The sequence below is a fragment of the Pistacia vera genome, unplaced genomic scaffold (genome assembly GCF_008641045.1).
Source record: "Pistacia vera cultivar Batoury unplaced genomic scaffold, PisVer_v2 Contig149, whole genome shotgun sequence".
In the NCBI taxonomy this organism is placed as follows: Eukaryota; Viridiplantae; Streptophyta; class Magnoliopsida; order Sapindales; family Anacardiaceae; genus Pistacia; species Pistacia vera.
The window spans coordinates 220,142-238,390 of NW_022195565.1; the positions used below are offsets into that span (position 1 = coordinate 220,142).

Here is an 18,249-nt window from a genome sequence, read left to right on the forward strand (position 1 = left end):
TGACACTTCGATATTTGTCTACATGCTCTCAGAAATTGAGGCAAGTAATCAGCTAACTAAGAAATTATCAATTCGTTTCCACAGAGTATAAGCTGAATTAATTTTTTCCTTAATAAGATCATCATCATCTTTATCACTAGGATTATCTCATTTGTAAGCTATCAATGGAGTTGGACAAGGAACCAACCTATTAGACGATCATCAAATTCATCATGGGCTCCAACTACTGAAAGAACTTCAGAGCGTTAGAAACGATAATTGTCTCTAGTAAGCTTTGGATTAATAGTCTAAAGACTAGAGGAAACAACAAATGTTAGAAAATTAAGTGAGTTTTGTATCATCGTATCAAAATTCATTGATGATTTAGAGTTTTCAGACTTTTCTGACATTGACGTGAGTCAAATTAGCTCTAATACCATGTAAAACTTAGGGTTTGAACAGAGGAATTTGAGAGGAAAATTATAGGGAAGATGGCTATTGGATTTTAGTAGATTCAACAACAACTAAGCTAACTGTACGGTAACTGTTTTACAACAATTAAACATAAGCTAAAACTACATCACTTTGCCTTAGACTAAAACGACATCACTTTGACTTGATTACTCTTAATACAAAAACGACTACATTTTCAGTTACAGAGTGAAGTAGCTACTGAAGGTTTTCTTAACAACATGAAGTTTATATTAATCGAAAAAAAGAACCATACACCTAATTTAGAAGACATAATGACTTTTATCCTTCAAGTTTTATAATTCAATGAAAACAATATTACAATTATATGATAGTAAAGAAAAAAAAAATGCAAATGAAATACTATACTTTCAAGTCATGCTCTATGTGAGATGAAATTATTTTCTAAGAGAGATAAAGTAAGATTGAGAAATCTATACATATAAATCATAATTTTCTTGGATATATTTTAATTACTTAAGCGTATGCCTTCTCTAAACTCCTGATCACTATCAATAGAAAGTGATATTAATTTGTTACAAATTTTGACCCAAAGAAAATAATAACAATAAATATAAAATTAATGTAAGCTTTTATTTGCCAAATTATGAAATATGTGTGAACATGTGATATATGCACTTTCGACAGTTGAGCACAATTATGATTCCCGTTTTATCATTTACTCATGTGGAGACATTTCTAGTATATGGGTAAACATTTGATTAACCTTTTCTCTTTGTACACGTGTCATTATCTAAGATATTTTATATCTTAATTTGCCTTATGAAACTTGTACAAAAAGTGTCTTTAACTGTGTCACTCTATCTCTAGAGTGGTCCAAGAAAGGTTTTTACATGTGTACGATTGAGATTTGTTTTTGCAAGGATATAAAATGGGTCATCTTCTTCCTTGCAAACTAACCTGGTTTTTGCCTTCTTTTTGCTCTGAATTTTTTCTGAGTATTCTTGCCCAGGTCATATTAATTGTTGACTCTATTGACAATCATATTATCTTTGATTGAGTTATGGGACGATGTTCCATTGATTGAAAGCTTGAAGAGAATCAAGTTCTGGAGCGAAACGAAGAGTTCCGCCATTGAAGCTCATGTGGAGCTTGAACTGACCAAGCCGTGTCTTGGGTGGAAGCTTGCTGTAGCAGAGCACTGAAGGGATCAGAGAGTGGCATTACAGTCGTTTAGAACAGGGAGTGTTCTTTCACTGTAGTACTTAACACCCAACTCTGGATTTGCTTGTAATTGTATTTGTTATAGTGGATTGGCTTTTTCTGGACGAGGCCCATGGATGTAGGCTAAAATGATTTTTGGCCAAACCATGTGAATCATGGTTGGTTGTTTATTTTGTTGAGTTGATGAACATCAAGCAAAAACGTTAAATATCCATTGAAACCCATTCCGCTGTGCATTAAAAGAGTTCATATACTCTTTCAGTCAATATAACAGATAATGCAATCTGTAATAAACAACAAACAAATATTTTTATCACTGACTGGAGAACTCCATTTTGGGTAATAAAATTTCATTAATACATCAGATGAAATTACAGGTCGACAGTTGGAAATGACATATACAGCTTTATTTCTGTTTTCTAACATTATAATGGCTTGGAAAAAACCGAAAATGGAATGATGAGGATAATATCTCTCTCAAAAGACCATATTGGGACATACCAAACACTAATAACGGTAGAAATACAAATATAGTACCTAAAATAGGGATTGACATTGACTTATAGTGATTATAAGCCAGGTAAAAGCTTGAAATGAAGGCTAACATCATGGTTGCTATAGATACGAATAGCGTTAATAGTCCTATCACCAACTTAACCGGTAATGATCTGAAAAAATTATCTTGTGCATAACGGGATGTAAGAATAGACAAAAACATTAGGATTGAAATCGAAGAGGAGGATAACGCAATTATATCTGTCATAACAAAAATACGGAACACGACATTACCTCGATGGGTAGGTGTTCCTTCCAAATTATTGTTACCTCCTGCATCATTGACACCTCCTGGTACAGTGAAAGCCGCTTGAAAAACCACAGTAGCAATGATTGTTGCAACAAGCATGCATTGACTAGCTGTGTTCCTCATCCACTTTTCTCCATCTTTCTGTAAGCCTGCATGTGTCGTAGTGAAGAGCTCTCGAGGTGTTTTGCCTTCTGAATTCTTCAACCCTCTAAATGAAGGCATTACAAGCTTTTCAACATCCTACATCATTAATATGAATCATTAATTTTACACAAAGAAGTTGGTAGTTTAATTTTTTAATTATAAATTCATTACTGTTGGAATTCAACGCTGTCTTTAGCATTAATTTTATTTGTAAAGTCAAATTATAATCATAAGATACATATTTTAATTGAAAGTGTAATCAAGAGTCATCAATAATTTGTATTTTCTCGAAGTAAAGGTATAAAAATAATTTGTATTTTTTCAAAGTAAAGGTATTTAATAATGATATTTAAATAATAAGACACTAAAGAAACTCTAAAAATATTTACCTTAAAAATTCGTAACTCTCGCTGCATTTCTAGAGCTGCACCTGGCACAGTGCTCAGTGGTCTTGGATCTGGATATTTTGCAGCTAGATGTAATAAACTATTTTCGTTGCTGTCTGAATAGGATGCTACCAACTGTTTGTTGAAACCTATCTGATCTATTAACTTAAACAAATCATCATGACGATACATAATCGCAATGTGAAATATGGTCTGTTCATCATCATCTTTAAGATGAACCAAATCAGGATAAAGTTCAATGAGTTTGCCCAAGAATTTGAAATTCCCCAATTGAGCTGCTTTGAACAATAAATCGCGATGTTCTTTTAAGTAATCCCAAACTTGGTCATGCTTTGCCATGAATATTTTCTCCCAAAGGCATTTGACTAACGCTAGAGCTTGATTTAATAAACTTGTTTGGTCACTTTCGCTCGTTTGGCCTGTTATCTTTAATATTTTCTCCCAAAGACATTTGACAGACCCTTTACTTCTGTTATTTTGGTCCAACAGATGAAAGGGCGTTAAAGCCAACCGATGCAAGGGTGTCAAACGATCCATGCCATGCTCGTATTCAGTCATAGCCAATTCATTTTGATTAGCATCTTCACCTTCTAGCAATTTCCTTGCAAGATCTGAAGAGGGAAAAAAAAAAAAAAAAAAAAAGGAGAGAGAGAGAAATTGCTTTGATTCATTTACCGAAAAATTCAGAAGTTAACCAAATTACGTCCATCATTATAAGTAATTTGTGCATTTACTTATTTTAGTCAAACAGATATTAATTCTATGATGAACTTATCATGTTATGCATTCTATATAATAGATATAGAATAACAAATTTAAGATTAAAATCAAGCAAGAAAAGAAATACTTGAATACTCACCGTACAAAGAAGTATCGATGCTATCAAAAAATAATTGTTTTTTGTCAGCTAATGTCAGTGTTCCTCTATCATACTGCCGGTATAAATATAATGCCATTTGCCTTTCACCAAACATAGCAGCTAGATTTAGTGGAGTCAAATTACCGCCACCTCGGATTGTCAACAGGTCTGGGTCGTTATTCAACATTTTCTCAGCAATTGATTTGTTCCCAGCCATAACAGCAAGACAGAAGGCAGTGTTCCCTTTTACGTTTTGCAACTTGAGGTCATCTGGTGCTATCTTATCAATCATCTTCTCTATAAAGTCAGTTTGATTTGCTCCTGCTGCTACATGGAAAATAGTTTCGTGTTTCTCTGTTATTGCAACATTGAATGGACTTGGTGTTGAAGCGGAGCTTGAAGAAGAAGACGCACTTAATGAGCTCGATGAAGAATCACTGAGCAGAGGATTAAATAGCTGACTATTAACTGCATCAATATTTCCCTCCAGTGCAGCGTTAAGAAGATCCAAACGTAATTTCTCCTTTTCTAGGTTCCGATCTTCAAAATAAAAAAATAAATTGGATGAATATTACATATAAAATTAAAATATGTGTCCTTGTTTCTTGTTTTGAGAGAGAGCTAACCAGTCAACAAATGAAGGGAAGGTAACCACTGAATAATTGGAACTTCCGTTGATTCATAATTTGAATTCCCACTTCCAGGGTCCATTTCTCCTGAATAAACGGGATCGATTTATTTTTGTCATAAGATATGCTACGAATACACATATGATGATATAATATTCATTGGTTAGTTGAAGTGCCTCTCCCTTGAATTGTAATTATTTGTACCATGCATTTTTATATTCTAAACAGTGCGAATCCTTATAAACATAAACTAAAGCAAACCTTATAAGTTCTACGCGAATACATAAATTTCAATACATACTTACATATAAACTAATTTAAAAGAGTATTGTCATGTAAAAAGCTTTGCAATTTTTATCACTTGAGGAAATAAGAATGCTTAGAATAGTAATAAATTAATTAATAATTAATACTAAAATTTATTACCCATTAAAATAAACTAAATAATAATGTTAATAAAAATATGATTAAAATTATTCATTTTTACGAAAATACCTTTTAAGAGTGGAACACCTTTTCATTTTCTCATTTTCATAATACTGTTTTTAGATAAACATATGGAATGTATTTTTCATTTTCTGAATATATAATTTAAATTAAATTTTTTAATATATTCAATATTTCACAAAATACAAAATGAATTTACAAACAAATAAACTCTTAAAAGACAAAATTTCAAGTATTCTTATCAAGTTAATTTTATAAAGTCAATTCATTCATTGATGAGTTGATGACCAAATATAAAAAGATATGTAAATGAAAAAATTTTAAACTGGAGACACCTTAAAATTTATATATATATATATATATATATATATTAAAATATTAGGGTGAATTTGAAAATTTTGATGGTGGTGAAAACAATATTTTTATAAATTAAGGAAAATTTTATAAATTTTATTTCATATATGTAAATTTAAATATTTCAGGCCAGATTATTATATTTTGGTTAAAGGGTAATAAGGTCATTATCTCAGGCCAGATTATTATATTTTGATTAAAGGGTAATAAGGTCATTTCAATAAAACGGTTATTAACAGAGTGAGGGTTTCTTAATCAGGACAATAATTTGAGGTGTTAGATTTTTTGGATGGCTGAGATTCGTTCATATTAAAATTAGTTACCATACAAAATTCATGGGAGAGAGAAGGTGAAAGAGACGAGGAGAGAGAAAGTGAAGAGATAAGGTGAGAGAAATTTTGTACAACTGTATATCAAATTTAAAATCTTGGTGATAAAAATTCAATATATAACATGAGAGAGAGAGAGAGAGAGAGAGAGAGAGAGAAAGAGCTGACCAGGTGGCACATCAACAACTATTTCAGGAATTGAACTTTCATTTGTCTGCTCCATGTCTCCTGAACAATATATATGTTCATTCATTAGTATGTTGAAGAGTCTCCATCGAATTCTAATTTTTCCCATGCGTTTTCACATCTAATAGTGCATGAATCCTTATAACACACCATCTTATTTTGTCATCTAACTTTAAATTGGAGACATGACATTCTGTTGATAGTTGTTTAAGAAGAAAGAATTAAAGAAATATCATTAAATACATCTACCTTTTAAACCAAGTTTTGTCTACTATTAAATCTACACCATTTGTTCTTACATCATCTTAGACTAATATTAGATATAAAAATTGGACTCAACACTATAAGTTGGTATTATCCATGAAGACAGTTGATACAAACTAGCTAAAGATTGATTACGAATAGAATAACAGTTCTGCATACAAACTCATGACTTGACTCAAAGTGAATAGATGCATATAAAAACTACACTCAATAAATAAATTACAACAATAAATGAATTACACCATATTTGTTTCTATGCAACAACTAAAATTATATATTTAATTCGCACATTGAGTATAAATATATGCATACATTATTTGTACATACAATGATAATGATTCTGAAAAACTGATGGGAGATACCTCAAGTGAAAGGATGATTGCAGGCAAAAATATCTGAAGGGCGCTGGTTGGCAGATGAATTTTGGAAGACTGACCTTGACTACAATGCAGTACTTTGCACAAAACTTGCATAATATGTCTCATATATACTATTAGTTCAGTCTCAAAGGGATCCATAGAAAATATGTTTAAGAAGGATAAAATGCTCAGTGCAAGACCACGAAGGTTCAGAGATTCTTTGTTTTTCACACCTTTTATCACCTAATGTAATTAAATAAAACCCCTTTTTAGTGGTAATGCGGTGGTTGGAATGGCCATTATGAACTGACAAATCATACCTATATCTCTTTAGTGACTAGGAATAAAGTGAAGAACATTAATTAACTAAGATATATAAATTAAACCCATCTTCAGTGGTAATAACATGATTAAGGATGCAACTTTTGGCAAAGAAAATGCCGTGTATTGCCTTGGAATTCGTTTGGTCTTTAGACGCATTATCATGATATTTTATATCCTTTGTTTTAAGCTTTTTCAGATTTATTTATTCATGCAATTATAGTCCTCATCAGTGTCGATATAAGTTGACAATCACAACCCATTCATGTAATAGGACCATAATTTTGATTCTTCTAGCAAATTAATCAACTACTACGATGAACTAATTAATTACTAGGGTTTCCTTTATAGTATTTTTTATAATTATTTAAAACTTTTTTTTTTAAAACTTAGTTAAGCTCCATTTTTAAATATAAATTATTTAATTGAATTTTAAAAGAAAAAGATTGAAATAAAGGTACCATGAGTAACCATTTAAAAATATTAAGGCCAATAAAAGCATAATGTCAGCTTTTTAGTTCTGTAAATTAAAACTCCTCGTTATTCTCATATGCTTTTCACATCACCTTCTGTGATCTTGCTTAAACGAATTAACAAATGTGAACCAACAATAAAATAATTGTCGATCGAATTAACAAAGAAGGCCACGGTAAAGCAGAAGAATTAATATTCTATAGATCCATGATTTCTGTATTGTATATGAATTACTCAAAAAACTAAGTCCAATTAATCCAATATTTTTACACATAATGAGAACATTGAATTTAACATTTCAGATATTCTAGAAGCCAATTAAACCAATCAAAAGAGGTTAAGGGTCGTGCTGATTAATGGGATTAGAATTACTGTAAGTACTTTTGTTAATGTATGAAGATATATGTGCACATTCATTTCTAATGTTTACAAATTTATTTGGCTAAGCATAATCGTGTCTGTAGTTTACACATGTTGTAATATATTGCAAAAATGTGTGCACGTTTGTTTGGTCTGAACTTATTACAAATATGTGTGCACATTTTACTTAGTTTTGTAAACATATTTTCTAATCAGACCTTTTAGCATATGTGTCGTGTTTTCATTGCTTGTTAGGATATTTTACAGCTCTGAAATATGTATGAGAGGTCCATTTACAGGTGTCCGACATTTCAGAACTGGTCCCAGCAAGTTATTGTGCTTTTTCATATGTGGTCCGACAATGTTTTTGAGAACTTTTCTAAAATAGCTCAACATGTGTAAGCCTTTATCGGCTAAGTGTGCTAAGGGTTTGTTGAGCAAGGTTTATTTAAGATCTTCTTTCTTGCGTTTTTCTTTTAACCTAGATATTCCGTTTTGTTCTCTGAAAGTTCTTAGAGAGTTTATTCCTTTGGCCAGGTTCCTTATGTTGTTTTATACTCAAAATACTTTGATTATCTTTTGTTGTTGAGTGTTTGTTGGAACATGGTTCCTTTGATGAAAGCTTGAAGGGAGTTCAAGCTGTGGAGCTAAAAGTAGATTTTGGCATTTGAAGCTTGAGTGTAGCTCAAGCTATCGAGGTGGTTTCTTGGACTCAAGAAATCTGTAGCTGAGTGTTGGAGTAATCAGAGTGTGGAATTAGAGTCTCGTAGAGCAGGGAGTTGTTTACATTATTGTACTTAATTTCGGCTCTATATTGACTTGGAATGTGTTTGCTATAGTGGATTTGCTTTGTCTGAACATGATCCCATAGATGTAGGTTGCTAGCCAAACCATGTAAAAATGCTTGAGTGCTTTACTTTCTGTTTATGTTTGATTTTGTGTCTAAGTTGAATGCCTTTTTCCCACAAACACTAGTAAACAGAATCAACCCATTCTGCAAATGTTTAATAAACTTGATTAAACATAAACTTTCATTTCGTATCACAGTAGATTCTGAAGAGTTATTTTGGTAGATCTATTTTTTTTTTTTTTTTAATTTTGTTTGTGCTCTATTTTTGCTATCATTTGCATCTGTTTGTATTTTCGCCATCGTTGACATGATCTGTTCCTTTTTTTTTTTTTTTTTTTTTTTTTTTGTGTGTGTGTGTGTGTGTTCACTTTTGTACTTGTGTGTTAAGATGATTCTCTTTAGTGAAGGAGGTTCCACTCATAGACCATCCATGTTAGAAGGACCAAACTACCCATATTGGAAACCTAGGATACGTGTCTTATTAAAATCAATTAATGAACGAGTTTGGATCTCTACTGTGCATGGCTAGAAAGCCCTTATGATTGTTGAGGATGATGAGAGAAAGCCTAAACCCACTGATGAATGGACTAAAGATGAATTGGAACTTGCTACTTTAATTCTAAATCTAATCACTCAATCTTTAATCTATTTATGTCAATCAAATTAAAATCATTGCAAACTGTGAAGTAGCTAAAGATGAATGGGATAAGCTTCACATAAAAAATGAAAGAAATGATGTTGTTAAGAAGACAAGGCTTAGGAGACTTATCACTCGGTTTTGAAAATTTGACTGTGCATGATGATGAAACTATCACATATTTTCATTTGTTTAGGATTTGTGATGTTTCTAATGAGTGTTATGCCTTGGGAAAATTTTATACTAATGCTAAACTTGTCAGGAAAGTTCTATGCTCATTGCCCAAGAGGTTTATGTCAAAAGTGACCTCCATTGAAAAATGTCATGATGTGGACTCCATAGACCTTGATAAGCTGATTGGATCTACTCAAACTTTCGAGCTCAATCTAAAATGGAGGGACAAGCAGAAATCAAGTAAAGGTTTAGCTCTAAAGCGTGAGGTAAATTCTAATCCCCTTGAAAATGTTGGTGAAAGTGATTTGAGTGATTATAAATGTGTCTTACTCACCAAAAAAAAAAAAAAAAAAAAAAAATTTGCCAAATTTTTGAGGAAAACATGAAAAAAACTAAATGTGGCCAAAAGGGGTAAACAACCTTTTGTAAAAAAATTTCTGATCAGCTTACATTTGGTGTTTTTCAGAAAATGTATTCAAAAGAAAATGAGAATAAAAATAAAGGCAAAAGTGTTTTGAGTGTGAGGGTTATTTATGGGCACATCCAATATGAATGTGCTAATACCTAAAGAAAAAGGGTAAAGTGATGGCTGCTACCATGAGTGAGAGTGAGGAAGAGTATAATGAGAATGAAATTTTTTTTTAGCCTTTATGGTTAATCAGGAAGATAGTGAGAGTGTGTCATTTGATGATTCCAATGATATGTATACTGAGCAACAAAAGCCTATGATAAAATGTATGAACAATGGTTAAAGGCAATCAAGAAATTGCAATCTCTTGAATCTGAAAACTCAACCCTGTTGAAAGAAAAGAAAATCTTGTTTGACAAAGTTTTGTCCTTAATTTCTGATTTAACCAACAAAGAATTGTTGTTGGATCAAATATTGATTGACCTAACTAAGACTAAGACCATTGTTGAGAAGTTGAATGCGGGTACAAGCAAGCTTGATGAAGTGCTTAGGCAAGAAAAATTGTTTGGAGAGGGATTTGGTGTGGGATTCACTCTAGGTGCTAGCACATCCATGTTTGGTGTGTACACATTTGTTAAAGCCATAGAGCCTGCTGTTGTTATTGATACTAGTAAACAAGTTGTGAAGGTAAATAAATTTGTTCCTGTTTGTCACTTTTGTAATACAAAAGGTCATATCAGACCTAAGTATTTCAAGCTCATTGCCTATTTGGAAAAATGCCTTGAAAAACATGACATGTTTTCTCATGTAACAACATATGCAAAGATTGGTTTTTATTCTAAAAAGGTTTGAAAAACCAAGTCTGGTGTAAATTGTTTTGTTGCCCATACCTCTTTGCTTGTCTTTCAAAATGATTAATGGTACTTTGACAGTGGTTGTTCTAGACATATGATAGGTAACATATCTCTTTTGGGTAATCTAGAATTCCTTGATAATGGTCATGTTACCCATGGAGATGGAATGAAATGTAAAATTCTTGGTAAAGGTTCAATTGATATACCTAGATTTCCTATGTTAAATGATGTCTTGTGTGTTGATGAATTGAAAGCAAATCTAATTAGCATTAGTCAGATCTATGATAAGATTTTTGTTGTGCAATTCTCTAAAACCAATTGTCAAGTCTTGAATAGTGAAAGTGTTTCCTTGTTAGAAGGAAAGAGGTCAAATGCTAATTCCTATCTGTTGGCTAATCAAGTTTCTTGTTTTAGCAGAATGACAAATTGTGTTGATTTGTGGCATAAGAAGCTCGGACACATGAACTTCAAAGACCTTTGTGAGACTTTCTAAAAAAGATGTTGTATAACTTTTGCCCAAACTTGAATTTCCAAAAGATAAAGTTTGTGGCCCTTGTCAACAAGGTAAGCAAACAAAGATCTCACAAAAAATTTTGTCTCATTTAATTACCTCTCGTGTTTTAGAATTGCTTCATATAGATCGCATGGGTCCAATGCAAACTGAAAGTATTGGTGAGAAGAGGTTGTTTATGTTTATGTGGATGACTTTTCAAGATATACTTAGGTTGATTTCTTAGAAGAAAATATGATTCTTTTGATGCCTTTCAAGTCTTGGTTAAGAAAGTGCAACTTCAACAGACTTGCTTGGTGAAGAAAGTTATAAGAATTAGAAGTGATCATGAGAAGGAGTTTGAGAATGCTAACTTTGCTCAGTTGTGTGACATGTAAAGGGTTAAACATGAATTTTCAACTCCAAAGACACTACAACAAAATGGTGTTATGGAAACGAAGAATAAAGTGCTTCAAAAAATGGCAAGAGTGATGTTGAATGCCAAGAAACTTCCTAAGAGACCATGGACTGAAGCAATCAGCATTGCTTGTCACATTTCCAATAAAGTTTTTCTAAGAAAAGAGGATTATTAAGAATATTCACATGCAGATGAAATGATAACATGACTGCCCCACAAAATGTGTCCACAAGTCAAAAGAATGTGAACACATATGAACCTCAAGCACTAGAAGCTCACACAAATGTGCCATCATCTTTGGCAGACGTGAATACACCTGAAGCTCAATAAGAAGAAGAGCCAAATTATTAACACTTTTCACAAAATGAATGGATTGAACTAATAGTTGATCTAATTGATGAATTTACCTAGAGAAATACCTCAACCAGAAAATAGCCACCTTCATGGATCAAGAAAGCTCATCTTTCATCAATTGTGATTAGAGATCCTGATGAGGTAATGGTTACGAGAAGGAAAAGAGTGAATGAAATTAACCATTTGTATTATGTTTCTCTTGTAGAGCCCAAGAATGCCAAACAAGCTCTCGAGGATGACTGTTGGATTGTTGCCATGCATAAGAGCTTTAACAGTTTGAGAGGAATGACATTGGAGTCTAGTTCCTAGACCTAAAGTAATCAATGTCATTGGGACAAAAAGGATTTTCAAGAACAAATCTGATGAGTTTGGAAACATTGTAAGGAACAAAGCCAAACTTGTTGCTCAAAGATATATGCAAGCAGGGGGAGTGGGCTTTGATGAGACTTTTGCTCTAGTTGCTAGACTTGAGTCAATCTAATTGTTGTTGATTGTTTCATGTTGTTTGAATATCAAGCTATATTAGATGGATGTGAAGAGTGCATTTCTAAATGGGATGTTGATGGACAAGGTTTATGTGGAGAACTTGCTGGATTTCAAGATCCACACAAACCTGATCATGTCCAAAAGTTAAAGAAAGCACTTTATGAGCTAAAATACGCCCCACATGCCTTGTATGAGAGACTTACCTCTCTCCTTGAACACAATTACAAGAAAGGTAATGCTGATAAAATCTTGTTCATTAAGCATATTAAAGGTGATGTTTTGTGTGCACAAATTTGTGTAAATGATATAGTTTTTGTGTCAATTCATACACACGGTCTCAGGAGTTTATTTGCTTAATGAAAAATGAGTTTGAGATAAGCATGGTAGGGGAACTTAGTATGTTTTTAGAACTTCAAATTAAAAAATTTGAGAATGGAACGTTTGTATCACAAACTAAATATGTTAAAAACATGTTGAAAAGATTTGGACTTGAAAATGCAAAACATGCCAAAACACCAATGAGCTCTACCCTTAGATTGTCCAAGGATAAACATGGAAAAAAAGTTGACACCAAGTTGTAGAGGAGCATGATATGAAGCATCTTGTACTTCATTGCTAGTAGACCAAACATATGCTTTAGTATAGGAATTTGTGCAAGATATCAAGCTAACCCATGTGAACTTCACTTGATAATAGTGAAGAGAATTATGAAGTACATCTTAAGTACATGTGACATAGGTTTGTGGTTTTCACATGATACTAACTTTACTTTGGTTGGTTACAGTGATATTGATTGGGTTGAAAGCTTAGACTATAGCAAAAGCACTTTAGATGGATGCTTTTATCTTGGTAACAACTTGGTGACATGGTAGAGGAAGAAGCAGAATTTGATCTCCTTGTCAACTATAAAAACTAAATACATTGTTGTAGGGAGCTGTTGTACTCAGGTTTTGTGGATCAAACAAATGTTATATGATTATGGTTTTGATCAACAGTGTGTGATTGTGTTTTGTGTAACACTAATGTCATTAACATTTTGAAAAACCAGGTTAGTGAGATTTCTAATCTTGGTGAGTTGAAATGGTTGGTGGTGAACTCTTGTGCCATATTGGAGATGAAAGGGAGGGTTAATTTCAATCCCACTATGAGGGAGGATAGAGTGATTTGGGTCCCTTTTGTAGCTAAACTTCCTGGTTAACTTAGCTTGGAATGAAATTAGGGTGAGGAAGACTAAGGTTGATTGGTGCCATCTTGTGTGGTTTCCAAAATCTATCGCTAGACATGCTTTGACCCTTTGGATGGCCCTCAAGGGGAAGCTCAACACCAAAGACAAGTAGGAGAGGTATGGTATCTCTCAAAACTCTTGTTGTTGTTTTTGCAATTCTGCCTGTGAATCATTAAATCATCTTTTTTTCACATGTAACTTTACTAAGTCCATTTGGTGCCAGGTTCTTGATATAAACACTATGGGTTACATGGGAGGGTCTTGCAGTGACTATATCAAGGGCTTGTCCCTTAATTGGAAGAGGAATAAGCCTTAGGGAAGTTTTGTTTGGGTGCTTCCGTCTATTGGATTTGGAAGGAAAGGAACAATAAAGTGTTTGGCGGGGAGTACAAGGATGCTACTTCAATCGTTACTATGAATAAGTTAATTGTGAGGGATAGAACTATGAATCTTAGAATGATGAGAGAACAATTAGTAATAGGAGTCTTGCTCATGACTAGGGGTTACCAATGTGCATTTTAAAGGATGATTTTTGTTGGTTGGCTTTGTTTTGGTGATGGCTGCCTTCGTGTGTTTTAGAGATGGTCTTGGTCTTGTATAGGCTTTTGTTTTTCGTCATAACCTAAGGACATTGTCCTATGGTAGGATGCATTGAGAGATAATATTTTATATAACTCTTTTGTCTTGGTTATACTTTTGTTTTTTATTCTATCACAGAGATTTATCCTGTGGTAAGTTGGTTGTCTTTTATATGCCTATTTGTACATTCTTTTTCTCTTTCTATTAAAGCTTGATTACCCCCCCCAAAAAAAAATTTCTAATTTAATAGGTGATTTTTTATTAATTACAATTTGTTTGGATTCCGATAATTTTGCACAACCCTAGTATTTATTGGTGTGTGGGTCACATGATATCCCCATTGTATCATAAATGTTCTTGTAGTACCACTCTACATTATTCACACATACGATAATAATGATTCTGAAAAACTGATAGGGCAGCTGGCTGCCTGATGAATGTCAGAAGACTGATCTTCACTACTATATATGTACTACAGTGTGCACAAAACTATCAATACTATGCCTCATAAATATATATGGTTTATCGTAATTAAGTTTATTCTCAAAAGGATCTATCAAATATAAATTAAAAAATGATTTGTTGTATATCGCTTTAAAGTAATATTAATCAACTTGGTTAAAATTAAAGTGTATGCAAGTTGATTGTCTTTTGTTTAACTTTAATTAAATAACTTGGTTCATAGATTTTTTGTTTTTCACACCTATATCGCTTTAAAGTAATGTAAAGGACACTTAGCAAAGTGGTTATGCACTCAGTGCTTATAATGGGCAACATGAACTTGGACATCATAAGTTCATAACTACAACTCTTTAGTGAACTGGAATAAAGTGATGCACATTAATTCATTAAGATATATTTATATCTTTTGCTTTAAGCTAATATATAATTATATTCATTCAATTAATTATAGACCACAATATAATAACCAATAATTAACAGGAGTTGATAATCGCAGCCAATTCATGTAATATGACCACAATTTTTAATCTCTTATAACAAATTAATTAATTAACTACTACGATGAATTAATTTCCAATGTTTTCGTAATAATTTTTTCTTTCATACTTATTTAAAACTAATCTTTTTTCTATCTTATTTATTAAGTTCGACTTTGAGGAAAATCTTTAACAATAAATTATTTAATTGAATTTAAAAAGAAAAAGATGAAGATTGAATCAGAGATAACATGGGCAACTCTTTAAATCTAAAGACAATTAAAAACATAATTAATGTCAACTTTTTTATCAGGCGTGCAAATTAATAAAACTACCCGCTATTCTCGTGTGCTTTTCACATGAACCGTTTATAGTACAACAAAATTGACCGTCAAATAAACAAAGAAGAAGCTCATAGTGAAATAGAAGAATATTTTAGAGATTGATAACTGTAATAATTTATTGTACTAGTTAGAGAAATCTACTCAAACAAGTCCAATTAGTAACAAATTATAAGAAAATTGAATTTAACATTATTGATACTTTACAAGATAATTAAACTAACCAAAATAAAGTTAAGGGTAGTGTTATTAATATTTTTTATAATCATAATTTTACCCCTTATAAAATTACTAAATAAGACATATATAAAAGAGTTATATGTATACTCAACGCATGATAATTCCTTGTTTTATTAATTCAAAATTTTTATTTTCTCTTTTAATTTATTGTCGATGCCAAAACACAGCACCAATATGAATAGATTATCTTGCTCTCGGTCTATTTATGACTTTTCCACTCTGCTCCCAGATTGACTTCTCAGTGTTGTTCTGGATTGCAAAGCTGCTGATCCCTACAATATAACCCAGGTTTCTGCGAATAGGAATGCCCAAGCATGAAGTTTTTCTTGTATGAATTGTTATAATCATCCAATGCCATTAGCCTCCTTCTATAGTGAAGTAGATAGAGTTTTAGGAGAACACATCCCTTGGAAGAGTAGGAAATCAGATAGGATGAATAGACTGACTGTTTTAAGAAAATTTGGGATCTGATTCTGCTTTGCAAATGGATCCAAACTAGTTTCATTCCCTAATTTGACTTAACTTCCTTAATCCTTCTAAATATATCATTAAACCTTGATTCTACTTCCTTTTAGGAGAATATCTTATAGATGGCTTGTTTAGGGTGCTAGTAATATCCATCAAAGATGTTTACAAATGAGCTTTTGGAAAATTCAATTTCTACAATCATAAACTCTAATTCTATTGTCAAGCAATGGAAATGAGATTTATGAATGAAAAGAGTTTGATAAAGAACATGTAACTACTAAATTTATTACTTTGTTACTGTAAGTATTTTTGTCAAATTATGAATTCAGTGTGATGACACTGATTTTTGATGTCTTAACATCACTTTGTTAATGCACAATCATTTTATGTTTTTCTGGTGTCATGACACTAAGTGTCTATGTGATGACAGCCATCCCCTAGAAAGTTTGGTGAAAACTTTCCTAAAATGGCCAAACACAAAAAGTGTTTTTCGGCTGGTTGTGCCCTTGTATTATTGAGCAGGTTTCCTTTATATTCATCTTCAACATTGCATTTTCCTTGACCTCTGAAAGTTCTTTGCATATCCTTTGAAGTTCCTTTTGTTTTGAATCAAGTTTCATTATGCTTAGATAGGCTTATAAGTACCTTGTTAACCCTTGTTAGAATGTTGTTCAAACTTGGTTTCTTTGATGATGATGATGATGCTTAATGGGATTTCAAGTTTTGGAGCTGAAGTGTGTCTTTGGTGTTGAACCTTGAGAGGAGCTCAAGGCTGATCGGGTGGTCTCATGTAGTAAAGCTAGCTGTGGTAGTTCAAAGTTCAACCAAATGATGAAATTTAAATTGTCATAACAGGAAGTGTTCTACAACTGATGTTTAACTTTGGCTTTATAATTGAACTATAAATGTTTATCATAATGGATTAGCTTTGTTTGGACTTGGTCCCATAGATGTAGGCAGATTGCCGAATCATGTAAATTTGCTTTCATGCTTTACATTTTGCCATGGATATTTAGTTTGTGTTGATGATGAATGAACAAACCCATAAGCACAAAATGTACAAGTTTAATCCATTCTGCTTAAGTTTAATCTACTTAGTAAAGTAATTAAAACTTTCATTTGGTATTAGAGTGTGTTCTGAAGAGTCATTTCAAAAGATTGTTGCTAGTTAGTTGTGCTTTTATCTTGATTTGGTGTGTGTTGCATTTTTGCTTTTGTTTTGTGATTTTGAGTAGTTTGCTCGCTATTGACCTTGTGTGACCACATTTGTGTTTTGTGTCGCCTCATCGGCCTTTTGTGTTTGACTATGCTGCGGGTCACGACCCCAGTTTACTATGCTAGTGTCTAACCATATCAGTTTTGGCTGGGACGACACCTACTGTATTTTTACCATGAACTTTTTTAGTGAAGGTGGGTCTACCAATAGACCACCCATGGTAGAGGGAAATCCATTAATGAGAGAGTATGGATGTCATGTGTGGTTAGTTGGAGTGCACCGGAAATTGAAGAGGAAGTGTGAGGAAACCAAAACCAATAGATAGTGGACCGAGGCTGAGTTAGATGCTTCTAACTTTAGCTCAAAAGCCCTTCATGCCATTTTTAACGAACTCCAAATTTGACAAATCAAACCTTTCTAAAAAGTTTGAGATGTCTACTTTAACTTCATAGAAGACTCTGCACTCAATCTAAAACTCCAAGTCAATCAAAAACCTGCAAACAGCCCAAAACATCCAAAAGTAAAATGCTGGAAATTTCTAGTTTTAAGCATTATTCACTAACACATTACCACAAATGCCTTATGCATAAAAATCAATATCTTAAAAAAAAAAAACACTTGTAATTTAATGGTATATAAATGGTCAATGGTTTAGTTGACTAAATTAACCAAAAATAAATTAAATGATGAACCAAAGAAACACAATGGAGTAAAACAAACTCATACCATAAAAACCATGCTTAAACCCAAATACAAACTACTTAATTAATGACTAAATAGCAATTAGTCTTCAGGGGAAGATATTCATAGGCACAAAGATCTAAGTTTAAAAGTACAATGGAAAAACCAAAGACAACATCACTCCTTATGATCAGATTCAGATTAACCCTTTTCCTGCCCCCTGTTTCTTGTAATGGTTTTAACTTCAAAGGGCTTTTTTTTCTTTTATTTTTTTAATGTAAAATATAAATAACAATATGTAATTAGGAAATAAATC

The 18,249-nt window shown here is 32.4% G+C and overlaps 1 protein-coding gene across 1 annotated transcript; it reads right to left on the reverse strand.

Moving 5' to 3' along the window:
* Positions 1-2,017: 2,017 nt before the first annotated feature.
* On the reverse strand, positions 2,018-6,512 carry LOC116124115 (ankyrin repeat-containing protein At5g02620-like). Its single transcript, XM_031409822.1, has 6 exons — positions 6,422-6,512; positions 5,778-5,837; positions 4,477-4,566; positions 3,851-4,390; positions 2,974-3,602; positions 2,018-2,680 (listed from the first exon to the last, which is right to left on the reverse strand). The coding sequence occupies exons 2-6, from the start codon at positions 5,830-5,832 to the stop codon at positions 2,042-2,044; spliced, it is 1,953 nt and encodes a 650-aa protein (XP_031265682.1). The 5' UTR covers positions 5,833-5,837; positions 6,422-6,512; the 3' UTR covers positions 2,018-2,041.
* Positions 6,513-18,249: the final 11,737 nt, after the last annotated feature.